The sequence below is a fragment of the Lobosporangium transversale genome (assembly GCF_002105155.1).
Source record: "Lobosporangium transversale strain NRRL 3116 chromosome Unknown BCR41scaffold_21, whole genome shotgun sequence".
Classification (NCBI taxonomy): Eukaryota; Fungi; Mortierellomycota; class Mortierellomycetes; order Mortierellales; family Mortierellaceae; genus Lobosporangium; species Lobosporangium transversale.
In genome coordinates, this window is record NW_019028999.1 from 631,613 (window position 1) to 643,834 (window position 12,222).

The 12,222-nt window shown below is 39.8% G+C and overlaps 5 protein-coding genes across 5 annotated transcripts; 3 read left to right on the forward strand and 2 right to left on the reverse strand.

Moving 5' to 3' along the window:
- The first annotated feature begins 1,279 nt into the window (after window positions 1-1,279).
- On the forward strand, window positions 1,280-3,621 carry BCR41DRAFT_354890 (S-adenosyl-L-methionine-dependent methyltransferase). Its single transcript, XM_022024416.1, has 7 exons — window positions 1,280-1,393; window positions 1,679-1,781; window positions 1,936-2,103; window positions 2,227-2,289; window positions 2,382-2,407; window positions 2,524-2,728; window positions 2,839-3,621. Exons 1-7 carry the CDS (start codon window positions 1,304-1,306, stop codon window positions 3,537-3,539), a joined length of 1,356 nt encoding a protein of 451 aa, XP_021880924.1. The 5' UTR covers window positions 1,280-1,303; the 3' UTR covers window positions 3,540-3,621.
- Window positions 3,622-3,657: 36 nt separating this feature from the next.
- BCR41DRAFT_88146 (hypothetical protein) lies at window positions 3,658-5,221 on the reverse strand. The gene is made up of 3 exons (XM_022031060.1): window positions 4,628-5,221; window positions 4,219-4,542; window positions 3,658-4,108 (listed from the first exon to the last, which is right to left on the reverse strand). Exons 1-3 carry the CDS (start codon window positions 5,073-5,075, stop codon window positions 4,017-4,019), a joined length of 864 nt encoding a protein of 287 aa, XP_021880925.1. The 5' UTR covers window positions 5,076-5,221; the 3' UTR covers window positions 3,658-4,016.
- Window positions 5,222-6,356: 1,135 nt separating this feature from the next.
- Window positions 6,357-6,841, reverse strand: BCR41DRAFT_354894 (hypothetical protein). The gene has a single exon (XM_022024417.1). The coding sequence runs from the start codon at window positions 6,772-6,774 to the stop codon at window positions 6,472-6,474; it is 303 nt and encodes a 100-aa protein (XP_021880926.1). The 5' UTR covers window positions 6,775-6,841; the 3' UTR covers window positions 6,357-6,471.
- A 2,510-nt stretch (window positions 6,842-9,351) lies between these two features.
- Window positions 9,352-10,938, forward strand: BCR41DRAFT_88192 (hypothetical protein). Its single transcript, XM_022031062.1, has 3 exons — window positions 9,352-9,586; window positions 9,696-10,262; window positions 10,398-10,938. The coding sequence occupies exons 2-3, from the start codon at window positions 9,770-9,772 to the stop codon at window positions 10,826-10,828; spliced, it is 924 nt and encodes a 307-aa protein (XP_021880927.1). The 5' UTR covers window positions 9,352-9,586; window positions 9,696-9,769; the 3' UTR covers window positions 10,829-10,938.
- Window positions 10,939-10,961: 23 nt separating this feature from the next.
- Window positions 10,962-12,154, forward strand: BCR41DRAFT_337369 (acyl-CoA N-acyltransferase). The gene is made up of 3 exons (XM_022022068.1): window positions 10,962-11,340; window positions 11,448-11,636; window positions 11,733-12,154. The coding sequence occupies exons 1-3, from the start codon at window positions 11,005-11,007 to the stop codon at window positions 11,889-11,891; spliced, it is 684 nt and encodes a 227-aa protein (XP_021880928.1). The 5' UTR covers window positions 10,962-11,004; the 3' UTR covers window positions 11,892-12,154.
- Window positions 12,155-12,222: the final 68 nt, after the last annotated feature.

Consider the following 12,222-nt stretch of genomic DNA (forward strand, 5'->3'; position numbering starts at 1 on the left):
GAAAAAGATATGTCCAAGACAAGGACTGGATGAGAGTATGCGTATGAGAGCAATGCAAGTTAGGGGACCGGTTAGAAGCAATCAGCATGCAAGGACACAGACATAGAAGGACAGAAGGACAGAAGGACAAAAGGACAGAAAGAGAGAAAGAGAAGAATGAATGAAAGGAGAGAGAGAGAGAGAGAGAATTAATGTTCATGTAGAATGAAGCAGGGTGGTTTGGCAGTGTGTGAAGAATTGCAAAATTAATGTCCCTTTGCTTAATGGGTGTGAATGTGTTATTTCCAACCAAAACCAAAACTTAAATTGTAGTCTCGAAATTTCTACTTAGACATTGATTGTTGATCGTTGCACAAGCAAGCATTGGACACTTGCTCAGCTCATTTCCAGTGGTATTTCCCTGACAAAGTGGGAAGAGCATAACATTCACCGATTAGACATTAACATATTTCAACACCTCACCTCTTCAAGTCGCTTCCAATCCAAACTGAAGGCTATATATGATCCACAAAATACGTCCAACAGTAATACCTGTAACTATTTTAGCAGCTGCAATGGCAACTACCACTACCATCACTTTCACCGCTACCATAAATAACAGCAATAGTAGCACCTACACTACCAATTATAACGGTATTGAGCGAGTGCTTGCTATAATTCTAGTGCTGCTTAGGCCATTCAATATGACACTAAGCAGCCCGATGCTTACATATTTGAGGCCCTGTAAGACGCAATAACAGCTCATAGCCATTCCACACCGTCAGAAAGAGAAAGTGGCCATCTTGTCCGAGATGAAGACAGAGAAAAGTGAGAGCCTATATCATCGGACCTCTCAAATCATGAATATCCCTCTGGTCTGCTGTTGTCACAGGCAAGAACAAGAAGGCATTCTGTTGGATAACATTTTGATGGGCATGTGCCACTTGAAAACAGTTATTGTGTTCTTCACTCATTATTGACTGCCCAGCCATGTGCTCCGGGAACGCTTTTGAAGGTTTTTTCTCTCTTCTGGCTCTGCAGCAGAGCCCATGTCATCGCTATGAAATGGATAAGGAAAATGGAGAGGAAAATGAAGGATAACAGAGATGATAGCGGAATTGTCATCACCTAGTATATACATTGATGTTGGATCAATATTCTCAACTATCACTGCATGAGGATATGCTATAGGATCTAGTGGACCATTGACTACAAAAAAAAACAGTCAGTCAGGTGGCTGAGTACCAAATGCGCGTATTTCACGATCTGAGCTTATTATCGTCAAAATCTTCCCTTGTCCTACAACCTAATCACTTTGTCAGCCATGTCAACCGAGGCATCTATGGTAGACAAGCCTTCAAATGAGGCTAGGGATCCGGCCTACTTTGGTTACTATGCCATGCTGCAGCATCAGGTATATACTTCGCTTCAAAAAAAAAAAAAAAAAAAAAAAAAGCTTTCAGGATTTACATTGAACATGAAGAAACTGTTTCGATTTCATGGAAGAAATGGAAGCAAAAAAAAAAGATAAGAACGAATGGACATGGAATTTGAGACTGAAGACATTTAGACCAGTAGTCTCCCCACCCTTGTTCACTCTTTTTCTCAGCAAAAGTCAGCAGCAATTGAGGCTGACCCCATCCTACTCCAATCGCCCGTACGCCATATTGTTTTTTTGCATGTTTCCTCTGTCTCGTAGCAAAACATGCTTCAAGACACAGTAAGGACATCCACCTACCGATCTGCAATCCTATTGAATACCGAGTGTTTCAAGAATAAACTTGTCATGGATGTTGGAGCAGGTATAAATAGCTTTCTATTCTATTGATTTCGTTCATTTTATTTTACTGATTTGGCGACCGTTATTAAAGCATGACTCGTCCTATATCTTCTTTTTTGTCTTTCGCATCATCAAATATCTAAAATATGAAAAAAAATCGTATAATTTACAATCAGGTTCCGGTATTTTAAGTTACTTTGCAGTCCAAGCAGGTGCTAAGAAGGTATACGCAGTCGAGGCATCAGATATGGCGGGAAAAATGAAGAAGCTTGTAGAGGCAGCGTCCCTGCCCAGTGGAAGAGCTAAAAATGAATTCCTGAAGGATAAAATCGAGGTCATTCAAGGTGAGTTTGTTGAACCTACTCCAGGTGGTCTTAATCCCATCTGAAGTATGATATTTAAATGAATCATTATTACAGCGAAGACCAAAAAAAAACTTACACTTTACATAAAATATTTTTTAATAGCCAAGATTGAGGACCCAAGTATTAAGGCACCCAAGGTTGACACAATTATTTCAGAGCCCATTGGTAATGATTTTTTTCCTATCCATCTCCAAATGATTATCTGTCACTGATTGTAATATCATCGTCGCCCTAACTTACTACATACGTCTTCATAGGTGTACTACTTGTTCATGAGCGAATGGTAGGTCGTGATACAACTATAAAGTATATGTCAGTAATGAAACCAGAGAGCGCTAAGCTATAACAGATATATGGTCACTCTTACTTTTTTTTTTTTTTTTTTTTTTTTTTTTTTAGATTGAAAGCTTCATCTATGCTCGCGACACATACTTAAAACCAGGAGGGCACCTTTTCCCTAACAAAGGTGTTATGTACCTTGCGCCCTTCACAGATGCGTTATTATTTACAGAGACAATAGGTAAAGCCCGTTTCTGGGAGCAGGCAACCTTTCATGGCATAGATCTCTCTCCTCTCTACCCTGATGCCAAGGCTGAACTGTTTGGTAAGCAAAAAAAAAAAAAAAAAAAAAAAAAAAAAAACCGCCTCTTGCTACTATAATTAACCAAAATTATGATCATTCGTCTCGATTACTTTCCAAACACTCCCTTTTAGGTATGCCTGTAGTTGGCCATTTTGATCCAAAATCTTTGCTAGCCAATCCAACGTCTGAAATAAATGGAGGGTTTGAGATGGATTTCAACACTATCACCATGAAGGCTCTGCGTGATTTTGTGGTCCCGATTTCATGGAAGGCTCAGTATACAGGGTTGATGCATGGGGTCGCTGGATGGTTCGATCTTGTATTCTCTGGATATGCCGACTCAGTCGCTAGCCAGCCGGTCCAAATGTCTACTGGGCCAAGCTCGGAGCGAACACATTGGCAGCAGGTGCGGTTCTTGTTTAGGGAACCTTTGGCTGTGAATTCAGGTCAAGTGATCCGGGGCTGGATGCACTGTGTTGTAAACGATATGCGCTCATACACGGTCGATATTGAGGTCATCGTAGGACAATATGGGGATTTGTCAGACCCTACCCAACCATTTGAACCACTATTGGAGAAACAAGCGAAGCAACAAACCTCATCAGCATCAGCAACGGGAACAAATGACGTTGTAGATGTTCAGGAAGTGCAGGAGGAGTATGACGATTTGCGATTCTGTAGACGGAGAGGACGCTGGGAGCTACATGAGCAAAGCTACAACTATGCGTATACAGAGACTGGAGCAGAGTCATTGACAAAGCCAGAACACTTGTGTTTATATGAGCCACAGAATAGCGATGATGCTTATGAAGGTGTTACCTATACCAACTAAGACTGTTCAGCAATATTGAAAATACTATTATATGATGCATCAAAGAACAAGAGTAGATAGGAAAGAGTAACTCAATGCGAAGAAAGTAATAAAAAAAAAAACAAAAACTTTTTTATTACTACATAATGAGTTTTCATGATCCAGGCCTATAAAAAAAATATAAAAAATAAAAAAAGAGAGAATTGATAAAGGTTACTATGCGCTGACGCGTACGGCCTTCCTAAGTTGTTCGTTTGTGGTTGTCTCAAGTGCATGTTTAATGTTTCCAGTCATGGCTATAGCGGCAAGTGACTTCAGTTCTGGGTAAGCATCTTCTTTGGACAACAGATTATCTCTCATACAGATGGCATCTTCCATTAGAATGGAGAAAAATTGTCCAAGATTCAACCCAGATGCCTTGAGGATCTATGAGAGGACACTCCGATGGAATTTAGATAACAGTAGATCAGCGAGGTAAACAAAGAGTATACGTATTGATCATTGCAAGCCCAAGTATAACTTAATGCATTTATATTGTTTCTTTACCTTCCCCATGGCGCAATCATTATCATCCTCGATTGCACAATTTGCTATTTGAACAAGTAAAGGAGAAGAGGGTTTAGCACTTCAAGGCTTCGACTTTTTTTTTTTTTTTGTTTTTTTTTTTTTAATAAAAAAACTAAAGAGGGTAACGACTTACCATTCACATCCACAACAAACACCTCGCCTGTCCGATAGTCCTCTCGAAGGTCCATACGGCAGTATCCATTCCCCCCAAAGCTCGCATACATGGACATTGCTTGGGGTTGCAATCGTTCCTGATCAGGGTCCGAACAAACCTGCATCCACCATGAGGCTGTTTCGACTGTTTCGTCTGATCCATAATTATCGTTACCCCACTTCATGTCATAAGTCAACATGCGCTCTCGTTCTGGAAGTTCTGCTCGGAATATACGCTCCAATACTTTATAAACTCTGATACCTGTTTCTTGAGAACCGGATACCAAGACTGTGTACTCACGACCTTCATATTAAAATAGAAACTAGTTTTTAGATATTATGGTTTGAGTATACGATCGAAACACTTCGCAGAATGACATGCTCCTTACCAGTGATATACTCTTCAACATAAACAGGCCCCCAGATCTTCTTGATCTCCATGGCGCGTTCATATGCTTCTTCTGGAGTGTCCACAACGGACTTTATGGAAATACCACGACTTGAGCTTGAAATGGCGGGCTTGACCAGCAATGGAAACTTTAATTTCAAAAGTTTATCCAAGATGATGGGCTTGTTTGCCATTTCTTCTTCATCGATAGATTTAAGCTCAGGCTCGGTTTCGGCTTTAGCTTGAGTTTGAGCTCGGGCTTCCATCTGCTGACCTGAGTAGACGTCACAGTAGCCAGGGGTTGGAGTGCCCGATTCGACCAAATGTCGCTTGATCAAGGCCTTGTCGCTGTCCAGGTAGTAGAGCTTTGAGTTAGCACCTGTGAAGGCCAAACATCGCTTTTCAAGACCTTGGATCACAGAGATTCCAGGCCAGCCATCAACTTCCATTCCGTCCGTGAAATTAAGGACTACGGTCTTGATCAAGATGTTTTCGTTGTCGTCAAATGGACGTAGTTGCTTGCTTTTTGAGCTCTTGATAGTTTTGGGATGGGTATTAATAGGATGGCCTTCAAAGTCATGGTCCTTTTCAAAGGCAATAATTTCGTCCAAAACTTGGTCTACGGATTCGAGGCCAATGTAATGACATTGTTGACGATACACATGTGGAATAGCATCAATGGCAAGGATGATATTCTTGCAATAGAGGAAGAAGAGAGAGAAAGAAGAGAAGTAATATATACATGATGATGCTTTTAGTCCACAAATTTTGTAATTTAATAAGTGACATTTATCATAATGTTATTACCAGTCGTAACTCAGGGTTCCACTCTGTAACTACGCTTTCACCATTCAAGAGTGCGGTAGCGAAGTATGAGTTGTCATTATCAAGATCATCCCGCTCCTTGTTGATGTCCTTGATTAACGCATATGGCATCAGTACTGGTAATGACCATCAATACAATAGGTAAAGCAGGCGGTTATTAGTGTTTCTAATGGTTTGAGGATTGAAAACAAGGACTGGATCTCCTGCCATGCACAGACCAGTAATACAGACTATTTTAATAGGTATCGCGCACCAACAGTTCTATTTAAATTCATTACCATGAACACTCCAAACGACAGTAGGGCTCGTCATGATGCTACTAACGCTATTTGTGATAGTCAAAGAAAAATAGTCGGCCCTTTTTCTTTCCTTTTGCCTTTTTTTTTTCTTGAGTGGATGGAATGATGAAATGAATTGAAATGAAATGAAATGAAATGTAAATGCGAAAATGTGGTTTATTGGTCAAACAATGCTACAAAAAAAAAAGTCAAACGACTTGACATCAAATTTGCCTCCAAAGTGAATCCTTCTGGAGAGGAGTCAAAGGGCAATGCAAAGAGCTCCTCATTAAAAATAAAAAATAAAATCAAGCCTGGAGATTGGACAGCAAACTAATCCTATTCATGCAAAAAAAAGGGATCACGCATTTCAAGTCGTGGAATAGTAAATGCACGGACAATTTAGACAACATTTATTAAAGCCTATGTTATATAATATTCTTTCATTTATTATCTTACACGATCTTGTCTAGATGGGCTCCCTTTCTCAAGGCGAATAAAGTTTATGTTTATGTAAGTTGGAGGACCATCATTTGCATCATTTGCATCATTTGCATCATTTGCAACGTAGAAGAGGGTGATAAAATATATATAGTAGTCGATCTGTTTTCTTTTTTTGAAGACATGAAGAGGGTAACTTTATTACATTCCCAAGAATAAAGCCTTGAGTGATATTTGTATATACAATTATATTCGTAATAGGATGGAAGGTCTATTATATCCAGAGATTTTTTTTTTTTTTTTACAAGTATTGGGCTAAAGCAACGGCACCAACGCCGAAAGCCATGATAGCCTTGGCAGGGACATTCAAGGCATTTCCACTTGAGGGCTGGGTGGGAGCAGGACCACCTGTCGAGGAGGGAGGAAGAGTGACCGTGACTGTGGCGGTGATAGGGACCGTGACCGTAATAGTGCCAGTGCTCGTAGGCGAAGGCTTATTGATAGCGGATGAGACCGAGGCGGAGATTGAGGGCATTAAAGTAGTCTTGGTAGCAGAAGCGACGGCCAAGAAGGCGACAGCAACGGTGGAAACTGAGAACTTCATGTTGAACGAGAGTTTTTTTTTTAATGGCGGTGGTGGTGCTGTTGTTTGCGAAGAGAGACAATTGTTGATAAAGATTTTAAAAAAAAAAAAAAAGTGCAAAAGACGCTGTATTTATTTGAAAAAAAAAAAAAAAAAAAAATAGACTAAAGTATTGATGTGAATGTTCATGGAAGAGACAATAACCATGTCAGGGACAATCAAGGTGATGTTGCCAATAGGTTGAAGTTCTCTCATGATGATGACCGCATCTCGATGTCATTTTAGGTACTCGTACACCCATCGAAAGGACAATATATACCAATGGGTGGAAGCAAACTGAGTATGTAAGAAGATGAAGTAGGCACCCAGACCAAAAAAAACCATCGTCATCTTTAAAATTATGAACATTGATGATATATACACCAATCGGCGTTCTATTACTAGGCTAGTCGAGCGTTAGCTTGCGATTTACGCGTCTTAATATCAAAATGCTTTTTTATTGAATGCATGAAAACCTGCCAAGATTATATGCTTTAATGACCATGTCATTGTTGATTTGAGGGATTTTTACAACATCAATTTATTCTTACAATCAAATGAAATCAATGGTAATATTTTTCCTTGTCCAACTCACCATGTCACCAACAATAATAATGCGCGATTAGCTCCCTTTGTTCCTGAGCATTCTTTCCCATAGCTTCGGGAGAAATTCTCAGGGTCATGATTTCATATTGACATGTGCTTCAGTATTTCCAGCGTATCCAAAGAAAGGATTTAATGATTTAAACCAACCTGAGCCTATTAAAAACCAAGGTTGGACTTATTTTAATGATCGCATGGTTGTCAAATATAAAAATGACCTATTAACATTAACACATTGTCAATGACTGCACAATTCCTTCAAAGCAAAAGAAAAAAATAGAATTAACCTTACTTTGGTCTAATTAGCCTTATTATTGCCTGATACCCTAAACGCACCTGACTTTCTCTCTCTTTTTTTTTTTTTTTTTTTTTTTTTTTTGCCCTTTTGGTACTTTGGAACAGCTCTAGGATTGAGGCGTAGTTAACATGAACAGCGACATATTGGCCTGAATAACTTTCCACTGCAGACTATTTGTCATTGTGGTTTGATTTGTCATTTTGCACAACTTGATGGATATCTATATTTGTTACAGCAAATAGTAACACTGTCGTTGACAGATAGACATGTTACCATTAACCAGAGTAAAAATCATTGTGATATTATATATTAATTATAATTTTAATAATAATTATAAATCTGAAGCATGCTGGTACTCGTCTCATGTGGGGATGCACATGCCATCGAATGAAAAAAAAAAGGGGGGCTCATTCAATTAAAGGGACCACATTTGCTTCACCTCCATACAAAGTGCTCGCCGCTTTCATTTGTTTCTCAGCTGTCGGTCTTGACCTGCTCAATGTCCACCATCCTTGGCTTTTTCCCTAAGTAACAATCGTCCTTCTCCTCGAAGACCAAAGCCCATCTATTTAAACCGATAAAGACAAATAAAACTAGGCTTGCACATGTAATTAAATTGCAGAACTGCAGAAAGTTTTTTGCCTCTTTGTAGAAGTGTCTCAAGAAGGAAAAAAAAAAGTTTTGATCTGGTCTAATATGGGATGCAAATGAGCATGGGACATGGGATTTTTGTATGTCCGGTCTTGATCGAATGATCGCATTTCAACAGCCACGAGGGATCACACTCAAACCCTCTTTTCAGCCTTTGTTCATTGTTCGTGTCTCACTTTCTCTTTCTCTCACTTTCTCTCACTTTCTCTCATACACCCTCTTTCACTCACTCACACTCACTCACGCTCACTCATACACTCTTTCTCGTCATCCCACTGTCCTCTATTTTCTATCAGCAGCAGAGCAGACCTTTTACTCTTTATTTAGTATTTATAATTCCAGAACGAATATCCCTCATGACCTTGGAACGTCCCCCTATCATCCCCATCACAACCACACATTCGACGGCTGATGTATCAAACCATGAAGCAGTTCATCCTACAGTCTCTTGTCCTGTAAGTTCTCTCTTTAATTCCTCCTTTTATCACCTTAATCATCAGTTCTCATGCAATGAAGATACGATCTAATCAAATAATGACAGGAGCTAGGTAGTGGTCAACTTTGGAATCATTCTTATTGTCTCCCACATGCTCTCTCTCACACGGACATGAATAAATGGACAATGAATGGAGATCAGTTTCTTTTTTTTTTTTTTTTTTTTTTTTTTTTTTACCACCAACTGAGCAAATTAATAACATACACATGACATTATTCCCATAAAGAAAGAAGAAGGACCTAAAAGCCATTGGATCTTGAGAGCGCCACCAGAAGAACAATCGATGTTGGGCTTTTCTGATATTATTTTTTTTTTTTGCCTTGACTTTTCTCAATTAGGAGATCGACACTATCAAGAAGACCTTGAACAACAACAACAGCAACACTACCACAGCAATGCCTAGTCTACCTTCTCCTCCCCTGTCGCCCCACCAATTCCCTCATCCAGATCATCCACATCGCACCAACTCTTTACCTACCGTACTCATACCCATTACTACTATTGTCACCACAGCTGATACCATTCAACAATCAACCTTAATTTCATCCATTTGTTCTTCCGAGGAACAGGTTCATTCATCTAGTTTCGAACTCGATAGCACAGCCCGAAGAACCTCAACACCACCTCATACTTTATCACCTACTTTTACAGATGGAGACTGCACTATCGAAGAAGTGGATGCTAACCAGCCAATGTTACCCAGCCAACTTCGCAAACGTCATGAGAGCATGAAACAGCAAGCAAAGGTCAAACAGCCTTTTATAATCGAACCAAGTGATAATGACGACCCAGGAGTTAATAGGTCACTCATCGACAACCTCGCTATCCCATCTATTCATCCATTGAATGTATTAGATGATCATAGTTCTGAAGGCAGTGCTGATATTGAACATACTGATCTGATCGCAACTTCCTATCACTCTGGAGCAATGATTCGAGCAAAATCGCACAGTATGTTCGAGTCCAACCATGTTAGCGCAGCTCAACGTGGATTGTCATCCTACATATCCAGTCTTTACAAATATCAAGAGATGCCTATCCAAGATTGGATCAATATGAAATCAAAAATGGAAGCATTGGAACTGGAGATCTCGCATGTTAAACGAACCAATATGCTATTAAATCTGGAGCTTGATAAAGTCAACGCCCATCTTGCCAGGATAACCGCCAACAATGATGGTGAAGATCTGCAAGAGGAAACTAATGGTTGGCGCAAGGAGTGTGAGTTTTTGGTTCAACAGGTGGATTGGATGCATCGACAGTTGCAGGCGGCATATGCGAGCCATATGGAGCTCACGCACCCAAGATATGAGGCTGAAGCGACACGGGAACTTTGTGTGCAGGTCAAGGATCTGACAGCCTCGTTGAGGATGTGGCAGTCGGCATTCCAACAGGCAGAGGAGAAGTATCGACGCAAGTGTGGTATGTGAAAACTTTTTTTTTTTTTTTTTTTTTTTCCTCCTTCATGAAACAATCATTCTTCTGTATTAGAATTTATGGCCTGTGTCTAATCTTTATACATTTATATACTACTATGGTTAACTATTTATGAAATAGATGGGGAGCGTGTGTTGAAGCAAAATCTTCGGGAACGTGAAGCACAATTGTCAAGTCTCGTGGAAAGATTGTCGGGATACGAAAGTGAATTTCAAAAGTCTCTTTCCAATTACGAGGAATTAATGCGACTTTCTACTGAACTGGAGTTACTTGAAGGCAATCGTGATCATACTCATTTCAACGCGGAAGATAGGGCAGCAAGCTCTTCGTTAGGAAAGAATCAGCAAGGATCAAATAATATTTCTATGCCTGTTGTGAGTATCATCAGGGGCGTAAGTGATATGCCTGGTGCTCTTCCAAAGCAAGACCAATCACCAACTAAATCATCGGAAACCATATCTCCTTCTGCTGAGGCAACAATAGTGGTGGATCAACTGTCGGTATCGATACTCTCCTGGGTTGCTCTTCTAGCAACCTACATGCTTTCATGACGACAATTATTACTTTGTATATAAATATACCATTTGTGTTTGCTGTTTTTAATTGACTTAACTATGCAATAAAGTTGGAGTGGTGACCGCTTCAAATGGAAATTTGATTAGATAGATGCACTTGATCGCTCATTTCGTTTAACAATCTTGACTATCCAATTCATCAGAAGTAATCGATGACAAAGCCGAAAGCGAAAAAGAAATCAAAGTCAGAGGAGTCAAAATCTGATGATCTGAAGGGCAAAGGTACTGGCAAAGGCAATACAACAGCAATTGCCACTACTACTACCATTACTACTACTACAAGTGCCAAGAGCTCGTCAGAGAAGGATAAGGCAACAGCCCCTACTGCCAATGATAGTACAGGACTTCCACCGATTGACTACATTGGTTATGAATCAGAACATCAGCTTCAGGGTATGATCAGTCTGATTGAGAATGATCTTTCAGAACCGTACTCCATTTATACCTATCGATACTTTTTACATCAATGGCCCAAGCTCTCATTTCTTGTATGTTGCTGTCCCATGCATCTGAACATTGATGTGCCAAGGTTATTGTTTGTTGAAAACTACATCTCACATGTTTTATTTTATTTTATTTTATATTTTCTTTCTAGGCTATGGATAGGGAAAAGGACAAATGTGTAGGGGTAATTGTCTGCAGATTAGACATACATGGGAGCGCTAGGTCCAACCGTGGTTACATCGCCATGCTGGCTGTCTCGAAAGAGTACCGGAAACGGAGGATTGGATCGACTTTGGTCCTTATGGCCATTGAGGCCATGAAACAAGCTGGCGCAGACGAGGTATTACTTTTATTTTTTTGCAACTTTGCTTTTATACATTCTCGTTGCCTTTCCTCTTACTCTCAATTTTTTTTTTTTTTTTTTTTTTTTAACAAGATCGTCTTGGAGACAGAGTATACAAATCAGAGTGCGATAGCACTATACCAGCAGATGGGGTTTATCAAAGATAAAAGACTCTACCGGTATTACCTCAATGGTGTCGATGCATTCCGCTTGAAGCTATTTTGCAAACCAGAAATAGGCCCGATTTCATAAAAAGGCAAAAATGACTATTTACCAGGATCGAAGCAGTAAAACAAAAAAAAGTTCTCTTTTATTTGTTTCAAAAACATCGCCTCGATACTTGTAATTACATTTTTGACAAAATGAGGAATTATATTTCGAGAGACATAGCAAGAATGCATCCCTTAAAAGCATGTTTAGATTGGTACTTTAAAACTCCCTTATTTTCAAGTCGGATTCCTCAATTGCGAATATCTCCCTAGAAGTTGAGTTGATATCTTTGAGGGGGAGGACGGCGTTCGCGTGCACCCTCAACTCGTTCGTTGATACAATCGGAAGCCCTATGACCGACCTGGCCGCACTA